The following is a 14620-nucleotide window of genomic DNA, read 5'->3' on the forward strand; positions in this document are numbered from 1 at the left end:
ATTTCCTTATGTACATACATACGTTATGCAAAAGTATGTGCGGGGGCTCTAACGCGAAAAAGTTTATAATAATCTTATATTTTTTAAATTCAACCGTCTTTTATCTTAAATAAGTAAAAAATAAAGGAAGACTACTGTTACCCAAGGTCTGTAGATGAACGACGGGAAGGGAAGGAAGGTCATCGCATAAGGGCCATTTTGGAATCGTAAAGTGTATGTGTGGTGTTTGTTGTACGAGAAGAGTGAGTGAGTAGTGGTAAGGGGAAGGTGGAATTGATACATCGTATTGGCTCCGGCCATTTTGAGACCAAATGACTAAATATGAGTGGGAAGACCTTCCTTCCCCTCCCGTTCATCTACAGATCTTGCTGTTACCTTCCCAACTCGAATCAATAGACGAGTTCAAGTCAGCAAAGCGGCTAGGCTAGAGAGCCTCTGAAGGAGAGAGTGGCAAACTGATCACGTAAACGCCCCCATCGAATCAGAAAAGACGCGGTCTCTCTGTCTATTTAGTGAGCCTCAGAGAGAGAGAGAGCGATAACCTGATCATGTGACCGCGTACTTAACGCTCTCATCGAATCAGAAGAGACGCGGTTTGCCACTCTCTCCCTCAGAGGCTCTCTAGGCTAGGCAGTTGCCAAGCAGTTGAATATGATTGATTGGATCCGAAGTTGAAAAACAATCATGTTTAATTGCTCGGCAAGCAGACCTAGCCGTTTTGCTGACTTGAACTCGTCCATTGATTCGAGTTGGGAAAGTGAAAATATTCTTCCTTTATTTTTGGCTTATTTAAGATAAAAGACAGTTAAATTTAAAAAATACAAGATTATTATTTATATTATTAATTTATTATAGCCAGCTTGAGCTAAACTCGCTTAATAAATCAAAGTAATTTTAATCTCTAAATTTTCTAATGAGAAATAGATTCTCGAAACATCGTTTCGATATCAAAACGAAAGTCGACACCCACATAGCACATGATATCATTAGAATATCCTGTACTCATACTGTGAACATGTACCGTATATAATGTACTGAGAATATTCTTATATTTTCTATATCATTATTCGTATATTATTAGAACGGACCTGTTATATCTAAATTAGTATATTATTTCTCGTACATTCTTAGAATTTACTTTTACAATCTAAATATCTTTTAATGTTTAAAGTTTATTTTTAGCGTCAAAAAATGTAACGTTACCAAAAATAACAAAATAATTTCTTTATTTCGGTTACCATATTGTAAATATATATATACCGTACATAATATACTGAGAATATTGTTGTAAGATCTTCTATTATATATATATATATATATATATATATATATATATATATATATATATAACGTCGAGCTTATTTTATAGGAGTGAGTAAAATCAGAGATAGAGATAGTGAAAATCATGTACTTTCATCGTTGTACACAAGCGTGGCACATGATTAGTAGGCACGCGCGGTAGTGGGAGCGACTTTTGCGCGTGCCCAAAACTGTCAAGGTGCCCAAAACATCAAGTCGCACCGTAATGTTTTCGCCCTCTTCCAAGCCCAACTAGCAATATATGAGTATTACATATATAAGGTTTTTTGATAAGATTTGACTATTTTTTATATTTTTTCGCAACTTGTAAAGTTCTGTAATTAATTTTTAATTTTTCCTATACCTTTCTTCTTTTGATATTTTTTGTATAATGCAAAAGCTAATTTTAATTTTTTCCACATTTTTCTTCAAGAATCGGAACAATTTTTTCACACATGTTCCATTTTTCCAAGTTTTAGCACATTATTTAATTTATTATTTACTTTTAATAAACTCAAAAACTTAGTTATATAATTTAATCTTCTTTTACAAATATCAACGCTTTTAATTTAAAAAATTTTAAATTTAGTTTACAATTAAAACCAATTATTTTGCTAATAGATTCTCATTTTCAATTAGCTTCAAATTTTGATGAGAATTGTCTGTTCACACATACATGCTACATTTTATTACAATATCTTCTATTCACATATCAATAAAAATTATTTCAATAACTAATAATTTTTTATCCTACAAACCAGTTTTATATTTCAGTTTTTAAATAAAGTTTAGCAACTGTTTATTTATTTCTTACAAATGTCAGGACATGTTTTTTTATAGTTATTTTCGCTTAAACGATTCGGTCCATTTGTGTACTGGCAGTCAGTTTGGGAAGACTCCAAGGAAATACTGGAGAAACTTCTTAAAAAATTAGTTTTCGTTAAGTTTTTATTCGTAGATCCATTTTTCAGATGCATACGTCCAGTCGATCACTTCCTTTTCGCCAAACCATAGATCAATTTCCTTTTTGGCTGACTCGACTGAATCAGAGCCATGGATAATATTGCGTCCAACTTGTATGCAAAAATCGCCACGAATTGTGCCAGGCGCAGAATCTTTGGGATTTGTCTCGCCCAGCATCACGCGACCAGTTTTTACGACATTTAAGCCTTCCCAGACCTAAAACAGCGATTACATGTAAATACATGTAAATATAACGAAAATTTTTTCAAAAGACATCATTGATGTTAAAGCTTAAATTTGTTAACATATTAACAATATATAAAGAATATTCAACAGATAGAAAAAATTTAAAGAGTAATAAGTGATAAAATAAGATAAAAATCAAAAATCAAAAATTGCAATTGAGATTTTATTTTTTAATTATCCAATTTTCTACAAAAAATAAACCAGCCCACAAGTTAAATTGTTAGAAAACAAAAATGTCATCTTAAACCATTTATTGTTTAAGATGACATAAATATCACAATCTTTCTCCAAATATATAAACTCATATAAAAACAAAGTTGTAAGATTTCATTAATATTTTAAGATTTCAATTAAAAGAAAAAAACAAAATGTCTACACATTGTTATGTAGACTTGTTTAATTCTTGCAAAAAATTAAACTTACTATTTATTTCACGTTTTTTGGTCAATTTTTATAAAACAAAATTGTATGATGCAACACTACTTATAGAGGACGATTTGATGCCATAATACAAGTTTTTAAAAAATAGATTTGTTTGATTTTGGAAAACTTTAATTATTTTATTATTATATATTATATAATAAATTTACCATCGGCACCACTGGTCCTGAACTCATGTATTTGACTAAACCTGGGAAAAAGGGTCTCGATGCCAGATCAGCATAGTGTTTCTTCAAGAGATCTTCAGAAGGCTAAAATAAAAATATATTTATAATGTGTAAATTAGAGATGTACAAATATAAATATGTATAAAAAATATGTATGTCTTTTAGATAAGTGTACTAAAGTTCAATTGTATTTCTAAAATTATGTAAAAAAATCTGTATATCTTTTAGATAAGTGTAGTAGTGTACTAAAGTTCAATTGTATTTCTAAAATAATTAAAAATTATATTTCCTAAATAAATATGTCGCCTGCATTTAAATTTTCTCATCTTACTCTTCTTTTTAAAAAATGTTATTTCAAAGCATTAACAAATATATTTTTTAAAATATTTTAAATATAAAAAATTTTATGTTCTATTATGTTAAATACACATGCAAAACACAACTCTCTTATTGATAAAAGTTATTAAATTTTTCGTTTACTTTTGGTTCTTATGTAAAATCGCGTTTTGTAATATTTATTTGCAAACTTGATAAGAAAGTAACATTATAAATTTAATCAATTTTTTAACGTATACTAATAAAACTCTAATAAATATTCGTACAAGTTTATTTGAGTCTATTTAGGGTCACTGCCAAGCTCTTCCATAACGCGTTACGTTAGGTACACGAAATTCAAAGAAATTCTTAACACAAAACCTAAAGAATTTACATTAAGGATTTCTTTGTTCATTGATTTAAGTTCAATTTTAAGTACAAGCTTAGGTTTATATAGTGTACTTAACATAGCGTAATGTAAAAGAGTTTGTGTAGTGGTCCTTACGCATTTAAAAGTTATTTATCTAAAATTATAGCAAAGTCTGGTCGTTTATTATATATTGCATAAGCCATTATAAACTAAATTATTCGTTTTGTTTGCAGATGGTTTCAGAGTCAAAATTTTTTGAAATCAAAATTTTTTTGTCATTGATTAATCATTGATAAACCTCAATTTTGAGGTTTATCTTTAAAATACTATTATAAGTTCTTAAAAACATGATTGGGGAAATTAATGAACAACTTCTTTATATCTTGACTAGTTTGGCAGATTTATTTCGATAAATTGGTTACAAGACGTTTCAGTCAGACACTTTCTGACCCTTATCAAGTGTGTTTTGACATTGTTGATGATAACGAAGTAATCAAATTATACACTTGATAAAGACCAGAAGGCGTCTGACCAAAACGTTGTGTAACCAATTTATCAAAATAAATCCAGACTAGTTAACATATAAAGAAGTTAATTTTTTCAATTGCTGACAACAAAAATAATATTGAGATTTGGATGATTATTGCGTGGAATTTTTTATTACAAAAAATAAATTTTACTGTGTCCATTTGTCGGCAATGCTCATCACATAATGACAAATCTCCTTTATCACAATTTTATATGTAAAAATACTTAAATAATTGTAATTTATATAATTTAATGATTTCAATTTGTCAGCTGTCAAACGCTTTTATTAAGCACAATTCAATTCAACATATTTATATAAGTTATTGGTTATCCAAACAAGAAGCGAGTTTTGAATATATTACAAAATATGTAATTGTTTGAATAAAGGAACACTTTATTTAAAATAAAACAATAATTTTGTTAATGTAAATTATTTATATATTTACAAAATAATTTATTTTGATCTTTATTTTTAAAGATCAAAAATAAAATTTTTATTAACTACATTTTATATTGTTATATTTAAAAAATCAAATTTTTTTAATTGTTTTATATATTTAAAATTTTTCCTCGATTGCAACTGTAATTTTTTTAAAAGCTGACAAACACGTTTCTTTTGCTCAAGAGAAACATATTTAAAGAATTGTTTAACAATTTTTTTTAGTATATATACATTCAATGTACATAAAAAATAACATTAAAAAGGTTCATTCCTATAACACTTTTCGTTCACGTCTAACCGCAAAAGCGAAAAACTAAGTAAAAATGCCTAACTTCCGTCAACGATATCTCGGTGACTATTAATGGAAAATACTTTAACGTGTGCTCATTTTGTTCGTTATAATGTATACTTTAAATTTTTGTAAGCCTATAGTCGATCCTATTAAGGCAAATATTAGTTATAAACAAAAATGTAAAAATTGGAATTTTTTGCAAATTTTTATTATTTCTTGCCACCGTTTTTTGCTTATTTTTTTATTTTAAAAAATTGTAAAAATTTTTTAAAAATACATATCTAATAGGAAATTTAATTTCCTACAAAAATGTTCTATAGCCATTTTTCGTACAACGTACGAAGTATCGTTTACAACGATAATTTATATAGATAACCATCTATACAAATTTGACAGCTGTCAAAATTCAGTGACAGCTACTCTCACAACACAAAGCGCAACAAGAGAACTAATCAATATCGCGGAAGAGACAATTACTTCGAGATTTGCAATTATAGATATAACATGCATTTTGTAGAAAAGGGATGTTATATGCAGCTTTTATTTGTTTCAACATTCTGTTGTTTATGTGAAGTTAAAAATGGATACCAAAAAGTTAAAAATCATGCTTTCTGGTTTTATAAATTTAAACTTGGAGCAAAACACATTTGTAACATGTGTGGTATTATTAATAAAAAAACAGCATAAAAATTGTTTAAACAATTTAAAAAAGATAATGAATTGCTAAAGGTTGAGCTGCACTCAAGATATCTATGTCATTGAAGATGATAAGCTGCATAAATATATGCGGTATCAAATCTACACAAAAGGTATGCAGACGTTGCTCAATTATTTCAATGTGAGCGGTTTGCAACTAGAAAGAGATTGCACTTACTGGATTTCTATAATCCGTATGAATTTTTTCTACTACATAATTGTATTTAACTCTGTCAATAATAGGAAATGTATTTCTACCTGTATTACCTAAAGTATGTGCGCCCCACACAAAATTTACATACATACATTAAACGAAACAAAAATTCTAATGAGTTATTGAAAAATGGAATTAATTTCAGAGAAAAGGGAGAAAAAAGTTAAACATTAAAATAATATTTATACTAAAATAATTCAATAATGCGTTTTTGTATAAAATTGAACAGCTGTGGTCCATATTTTATATGAGATATGTGCTATAGAAAGTTTAGAATGCAACTAACTTCAAGCTTTTTCTTGAAGCATTATTCAATCTTATGTATTAAATTAAAAAAATTGCAAATTAAGAATTAGAATAATTTAAAAAATTAAATGTTTTTTATATTTTTAATCTCAATCGATTTTATTCTTATTGGTTGTACCCATGGAGGAAAGAATAACAGAAGAAAGTGTAAGGTCTTTTTAAATGATGTGGGTAGCCAGAAAATATTGTTAGTTATCGGCAGCCTTTTCTTTTGTATGTATACACGCGGACATCTCTCTTACTTCTTTAATAGTCACACAAATAAAAAAAAATGGCCTGTGGCGTGTCACTGTGAAGTTGGCACTGCAACTTTTCACACCGAAAGTTTTCATGACAGTTTTACTTGCATGCCAAATAGTTCTAGAGTTCCTGATAAGTTTTAGAAATAGTTCCGTTGATTTAGTTTAAAAAATGAAATTTGAAGTTATGGGGTGCTAATATCCTCTGGCACCTCACTAGTAAACTAAAGTCATATCAACAGTACTACTTGCACTCGCATTAGTTCTACAGTTCCTGATAGATTTAGCAATAATTCCATACATTAAATATATTTAAACAATTTTTTAATTTGACCACTAGCACCGCACTACAAGAGTAAACTATCACTTTATGGCAAGTTCCACAGTCGATTTTATGTCATTTTCTGATAATTCTCCAATAGTTCCAACGCATTTTGTCAGTTTCGTCGACAGTTTCGGCCTTTAGGCATTTTTAAACAATTTTTTAATTTGACTGCTGGCACCGCACCACAAGAGTAAACTACCACTTTATGGAAAATTCCAGCTGACTGTATGGCATCTTCTGATAGTTCTGCAATAGTTCCAATGTTTTTTGTAGGTTTCGTCGACACTTCCAGTCTTTAGGCATTTTTTAACAATTTTTAATTTGACCAATGACACCACACCAGAAAAGTAAACTACCACTTTATGGCGAGTTCCAACCAATTTTATAGCATTTTCTGACAGATCTGTATAATAATTCCAAAGCTTTTGCAAACTATTGCAGAACTGTCAAAAAATTCCATAATGTCAAACTCGCCATAAAGTGATAGTTTACTCTTGTGGTGCGATACCAGAGATCAAATCAAAAAATTGTTTAAATATATTTAATGTACAGAACTATTGCTAAAATCTACCAGGAACTGTAGAACTATTGCGGGTGCGAGTAGAATTATTGATACAACTTTTGTTTTTTACTAGTGAGGTGCCAGAAAAAATTAGCACTTCATAACTTCAAATTTTATTTTTTTAAACTAAATCAACGAAATTATTTCTGAAACTTATCAGGAGCTCTAGAACTATTTGGGGTGCAAGTAAAACTGTCATGAAAACTTGCGATACAGAAAGTTGCGATGTCAACTTCACAGTGACCTGTGACATCCCCCCCTCCTCCTTACATTTAGCCATGTTGCGTGGTATATCCTCTCTCCTGTTATTCTTTCCTCCCTATTGTACCTAATTTTTAATTTGCAATCCAGGTTATATATTTAAAATATAATAAAAAATTAATTATATCTATCTAAATCACAAATATATGCTCATGAAATCACGAAACTTCAGTCATAAAGTAGCAACTAAGAAGAAGAATCTACGTCAATACAATTCCTTCAAAATACTATAAATCTTTAAATTTTCTTATCCTAAAAATACCTTCTTAAATTTTTTCTCCCCCTTTCTCTGTGACAAAAATAAAATACAAATTAGAAGAGGATCTACAAATTTGGTTGAAAATGATTGAGAACTAAAATATCAAAATTTCTAATCAAAAGTTCTAATAATGCAAGCTACAATTTTTACAAAATTGGCATAAAATTGTTTCAATATGTAAAATTCATACAAAAGCCTTTCATGTGTAAGCTAAAAATTAGAAGGTCAATCAATCAAATAAACCTTGACCTTATCTATTTTATTTTGACTAATTAAATTTAATTTTTTAAATTTAGTTTTTAATTTACAATCTCTCAGTAGTAATCTGATACATGCTTTATTTTATATTTTGTTTCTGAAATACTTATTCTAAAAATTGCCAGTATATATATATGTAGTTGTAAATCATACTTTCTCACTTTAAGTTAACTATGTTCCATATCTCATGTAGAACACGCGTTACATAAGGTATTTTTTAATTTATTGATTAATTAATCTCATTATTGGCAATTTTGCTGGTAATTGTTCAGTTTAGGAGGCTTGTTCTTAAAAATCGATAAAATTATCCTCATTCCACGGGTTTTTGCACGAAATGAAAGAATCTGGCAGAAAAAAGCGTCGCTCTGCCTCAATAAGGGAAATATTAATCGTTAAAGTTGACTACTCATCAGGTTAGGATACCTATCGTTGCGTCGAAAGTTGCAAACCCATATGGTGCAGAGAATGCTTTGCACGCATACACACACACACACGGGGGTGCAAGGGGGGGCCTTCGGCCCCTCCTCCCGCACCCACTTCATCCAAGTCGCTAACCCATGTGGACTTTACTTAGCTTGCATTGTACATGGGTTACCCCATGATATGACAGGTATTCTAACCTGGTGAGTAGTCAACTTTAACGATTAATATTTCGCTAAACGAGGCAGAGCGACGCTTTTTTCTGCCAGATTCTTTTATTTCGTGCAAAAACCCGTCGAATGAGCATAATTTTATCGATTTTTAGGAACAGGCCCCTAAACTGAACAATTACCAATCAAACATACATTATACAAAGTACGAAATGTAGCTAACTTAAAAAAAAGAAGCATTATTGACTATGTGTGTACAGTAGAACGTTCGTGAAATAAGAAAAACAATTACTTTAATTATTAACCGAAATTAATAAATTTCGAGATATGATCTCGCCAAGCCACGTGGCCCATTCACAAATTCTTTATCAATCTTTTAGAGTTAAGATGCGATTGTAATATAAATTACACGCAAACATCGCTTACCCACAACATCTTCGTAGCTACGAGTTTAAAACCCTTTTCTTCGAATCGTTGAATAATTTTGCCGACTAGACCACGTTGTACGCCGTCTGGTTTAACCATAATAAAGGTGCGCTCCTTATTCTCCGCCATAACTATTTTGTAGATCTGTAGTAAAATCGAGATGAAGCACAAGACCATGCGATGCCGATGAGCCGCGAAAAAATGAGAATGAGAACGTGAGTGTCGTGAGTCCGTGAGTGTGACCGTGGCAATCTTCTCAAATCTTCTTGATCGTGGAGGGGAAATGTGCATAACGCCGTAATCCTAAGGTCCAGGGTTGCCAGATTCTAAACTAGAGCACTAGAAAAGTAGGTATTCTCACATCCGCCATTTTTCTTCAAACTAGCAAGTAACTAGCATAATGTTTTATATACACTCACTCGAAAAAAAGCGGTACACCTAAAATTTGTCAAAAAATCACTAAACTTCCAATAACGATAACTACGCGAGTAATAAAGATAGAAAGGTTTCTAAAAAAAGAAATTAAAGCTTCAAATGTCTACTTTAAGAATTTATTTAATAAAATTTTGCGTAATAATTTTTTTCAAAATGGCGTATGACAAAGTGAGAGCATGCGAAATTGAAAAATATTGGTCCGAGTTTGCGACGATCCATGGCGTGAGGCAAGTATCGCAACTTAATGGGATAAAAAGCATGCGATAGTACAGAGTTTTCCCTTCAAAATGCTTTTTTACTCGTCTCGATACGATGATTTTTCGCTGAGATATGCGCATTTAAAGTAAAAAACTGCCTTTTTATTTAAATGCGCATATCTCAGCGAAAAATCATCGTATCGAGACGAGTAAAAAAGCATTTTGAAGAGAAAACTCTGTACTATCGCATGCTTTTTATCCCATTAAGTTGTGATACTTGCCTCATGCCATGGATCGTCGCAAAATTGGACCAATATTTTTCAATTTTGAGTGTTTTTGCTTTGTCATACGCCATTTTGAAAAAACGTATCACACATAACTGTGATATAAAATTTTTTTAAGTGGCAATCCGAATCTTGAAAATGCTTCTTGGAAAACTTTGCTAGCTGTATTAGGTGCTGAGATATTCAATTTTGAATTTTTAACAATGCCCAATTTTAACTATTGCAAGAATAAAAATTCCGGGTTTCGCTAACAACTATGGTTAATTTTTATTTTAAAACTCGAAACCATCCTCGGATTGTAAGCGTTCGACGTACATGTGCATGTGTGTTGCGTACCTAACTTCCCACGAATTTTTACTACTCCAGACTCACATTAACACAAGCAAATCTGAGTAGTTACGCGAACGAAGCTTCCCCATTAGGGAATTTTGATATTCGATTTTACCACGTAGAAAAAGTCATTGGGCTGTATCAGTTTCAGGAATTGCGATATCTAATAAAATAGACGACTTTCATCTGACTATTTCTTATTAAAAGGTTTTACGATCGGAATTTGCACATCATGGGGCTCTGAAAAGTGCCGTTTTGTGTGTGTGTGTGTGTGTGTGTGGGGGGGGGGTGTTTAACTCAAGGATGACCCCATGGCTCGTCAGTTCCACAGTATTTTGCGAATCCAAACCTTTCTTGGGTGTGTGCGCGCGCGTGTATGTGTGCGTGCATGTAAGCGCGAGAGTGTGTAAGCGTGAGTCTATGCGTGAGAGAGAGAGAGAGAGAGAGAGAGAGAGAGACGAGCCAAGGGGTCCTTATCCTTGAGGTAAACACCTCCCCGCCACACACGCACACACACACACACACAAAACGGCACTTTTCAAAGCCCCGTGATGTGCAAATTCCGATCGCGCAACTTTCCTGTGGTGCACATTGGGTAATGCTAATGCCGACGGTAAAACCTTTTAATAAGAAATAGTCAGATGAAAGTCGTCTATTTTTATTAGATATCGCAATTCCTGAAACTGATACAGCCCAATGACTTTTTCTACGTGGTAAAATCGAATATCAAAATTCCCTAATGGGGAAGCTTTGTTCGCGTAACTACTCAGATTTGCTTGTGTTAATGTGAGTCTGGAGTAGTAAAAATTCGTGGGAAGTCAGGTACGCAACACACATGCACACGTCGAACGCTTACAATCCGAGGATGGTTTCGAGTTTTTAAAATAAAAATTAACCATAGTTGTTAGCGAAACTCGGAATTTTTATTCTTGCAATACCCAATAAACATTCGGATGACTTTTGGAGGACTTGTAAGTTATCTTTTTAAGAGCTCTTTAAGATGTCCATAAAGTTGTCAATTTGACATCTTTTTGACGTCTTGCATGCAAAACTTAACTTTTTGATCACTTTTGAAAGATGACTTTTTTGACGTATTAAAAAGTGATCTTTAAAGACATCTTTTGTAAGTTGTCTTCAAGTTGTCCAATTACAGAACTTTAAGACATCAATTAGAGAACTTTGCTCACTCGAGTTTTCCGAACGCAGCTCGAGAGAGGGTACTGCACAACATAACCTAGAAAAAATAAAATATAAAACTGCAGTCATCGAGTATTAAGTATCGACAGTCATCGTGTATATACGTGAGATATTAATTTAATAATATAATTATGTTGAAAAGGAAAAATGTCGAAGACTGCATGAAAAAACATATCAAAAAGATTAGTAAGTATAATTGTTTAATATTTGCTCTAATGTATGATACGTATCGTGTATATTATATTTTTAATGTAATTTTAATAAATATTTTGTGCATGAATTTTTATTAATATTTTGATACGTACATAATTATCTTTTTAATAAATTATTTATTAACACGTGCATTATTATATGAGGTAAATATAATTACGTATTTATTTACGTATTCTAACCTGTACACTATACAATTTTGTGTTTATATATATATACATAATTAAATTACATATTAGTTCATAATTACACATTTTATATTTCAATTTTTTAATTAATTTATTAAACATTTTTTGTAACTTTTACTATAATTGTAATTTACAGTTGAGTATACGTGTATGTAAAAAATTAATAAATCCTCTTCACAACAGATAAAATCACAATTTGTAATGAGTTATTTATTTAAAATATTTAAACGTATTAAATTTTATTTAGAAATTTTAATTATGTTACGTTTTAGGAAGCAAAAATGATTACCGTTGGAGGCGATAATTTCGACAAAGCTATAAAAAAATGATGTCAGTGATTATGACCGATGAGTTAGCAAGTCGATGTACTTAGATTATTAAAAAACCTAACAAAACCAAGATTTCAAATTATAATTTTCCAAACATAATAAGTGGTAAGTTACCTTTAATTTTAAAAAATTTCTTAACCCTAGAATGGCTTACCGAGTATTTTTGTTATGCAACGCGAATTTGAAAAAAAGTAATTTTTACGATTTTTTCTAATTTTATTTTGTTTAAATTATTTTTTCACATGTTTAATAATAATTAATATTATTGCCGATTACACTATCGTCTTTGCTATAAAAAGACAAAGAAATTCATGTAGCATAATAATGATTTTAGTTTATCTCTTCAATGCATACTACGTTTGGGAATCAACGGGTACATTTTTAACCCAGTAAAACGTTAATGGTTGAAAATATAGATATACCATTCTAAGGTAATTTGTACACGTGCGTGTACAATTAATAAATTTACATTAATTTATATTATTTCTTTTTAGCTTATATCACGCAAAGTTTTTTACTATGGATGAAATAGTGAGAAACGAATACAACTTTGGCTGCAAAAGTATAGTGATCGTATAAGTTATTTTGTTTAATACGCTATTAATTTTCTAAATGTGATGTTTTTGTAATGTGTGACCTAGGTAAATATGAGTATTATACATACAAAAGGCGGAACCGCTCACTGAGCTGCTATAATAGCAATTGAGGTGATTTATTGGATTATATCTTCAAGGTATACCTTTATTACTTATTTATAAATAATTACTTATTTATCAATAAGAAACCAGCCACCTACAATTATTATAATACTATAAGCCACTTAGTGAGCGATTATGAATCTGGATGTACTCAATATCAATGAACTATCATATTTAAACGTTATATATGATTTTATATTACTTTATTTTTAATATTTTTGAATTTTGATATTTTTTTTTATATATACAAAAATAATATTTTACTTTAATTATATATCTATATATATATATAAAACTTGTAAGAGATATAAACTATGTTTATATAAACTTGTAATGTGAAACTTGGTTTGTAATAATAAAAAATAATCAATTTTGTTAAATAAAAATTTACCATCCTATTAAATTTATTACCATGCATATATATTTATAATTAAATATAAATATATATGATTATAATCGTAATAGATTACATACGCAGTAATAATAAATTAGAATAAATACATTTTTTCTTTAAAAGAAATGTATTTAAATAATATTTTAATTCTTTTAAAGAAAAATTGTATTTATTCTAACTTATTATTACTGCTGATGTAATGTGTTACGATTATAATCATTAGGGTTACATACCCCTATATCGGACCACCTAAAGATATCTTTTTTAGTTCTCTTAATGTTGACTTTTAGATACTTCCATAAGAGATTATAAAGATCAAAAGTGCTCTTTAAGATGTCTAAAAGACAACTTTTTGGATGTCTAAAAGACGACTTTTTGGATGGACATTGGACATCTTTTAGTAATACTAAAAGATATCTTTTAGATATCCCGAAAGACATCTTTCATCATATAAAAGTTAACTTAATGAGCGCTTTAAGACAACTTTTTGTTTACTGGGATAGTTAAAATTGGGCATTGTTAAAAATTCAAAATTGAATATCTCAGCACCTAATACAGCTAACAAAGTTTTCCAAGAAGCATTTTCAAGATTCGGATTGCCACTTAAAAAAATTTTATATCACAGTTATGTGTGATACGTTTTTTCAAAATGGCGTATGACAAAGCAAAAACACTCAAAATTGAAAAATATTGGTCCAATTTTGCGTCGATCCATGGCATGAGGCAAGTATCACAACTTAATGGGATAAAAAGCATGCGATAGTACAGAGTTTTCTCTTCAAAATGCTTTTTTACTCGTCTCGATACGATGATTTTTCGCTGAGATATGCGCATTTAAATAAAAAGGCAGTTTTTTACTTTAAATGCGCATATCTCAGCGAAAAATCATCGTATCGAGACGAGTAAAAAAGCATTTTGAAGGGAAAACTCTGTACTATCGCATGCTTTTTATCCCATTAAGTTGCGATACTTGCCTCACGCCATGAATCGTCGCAAACTTGGACCAATTTTTCAATTTCGCATGCTCTCGCTTGTCATACGCCATTTTGAAAAAAATTATTACGCAAAATTTTTACTAAATAAATTCTTAAAGTAAACATTTTGAAAGCTTTAAATTTTCTTTTTTTAAGAACCTTTCTATCTTTATGACTCGCGTAGT

The 14620-nt window shown here is 30.2% G+C and overlaps 1 protein-coding gene and 1 long non-coding RNA gene across 5 annotated transcripts; one reads left to right on the forward strand and one right to left on the reverse strand.

The window, feature by feature from the left end:
• Positions 1–2073: 2073 nt before the first annotated feature.
• Positions 2074–9494, reverse strand: LOC105831407 (nucleoside diphosphate kinase). Its single transcript, XM_012671506.3, has 3 exons — positions 9200–9494; positions 3099–3200; positions 2074–2478 (listed from the first exon to the last, which is right to left on the reverse strand). Exons 1-3 carry the CDS (start codon positions 9488–9490, stop codon positions 2248–2250), a joined length of 624 nt encoding a protein of 207 aa, XP_012526960.1. The 5' UTR covers positions 9491–9494; the 3' UTR covers positions 2074–2247.
• Positions 9495–10913: 1419 nt separating this feature from the next.
• On the forward strand, positions 10914–12879 carry LOC118648663. Of its 4 annotated transcripts, none has more exons than XR_004965392.1 (6): positions 10914–10929; positions 11111–11267; positions 11347–11416; positions 11599–11828; positions 12313–12474; positions 12864–12879. It is a non-coding gene; the product is annotated as an uncharacterized LOC118648663 (long non-coding RNA). The 4 variants fall into 4 exon arrangements; XR_004965391.1 differs by lacking the exon at positions 10914–10929 and adding an exon at positions 10937–11040; XR_004965390.1 differs by lacking the exon at positions 10914–10929 and having other exon boundaries at positions 10978–11267.
• The last annotated feature ends 1741 nt before the right edge of the window (positions 12880–14620 follow it).

This window comes from Monomorium pharaonis, unplaced genomic scaffold (genome assembly GCF_013373865.1).
Source record: "Monomorium pharaonis isolate MP-MQ-018 unplaced genomic scaffold, ASM1337386v2 scaffold_578, whole genome shotgun sequence".
In the NCBI taxonomy this organism is placed as follows: domain Eukaryota; kingdom Metazoa; phylum Arthropoda; class Insecta; order Hymenoptera; family Formicidae; genus Monomorium; species Monomorium pharaonis.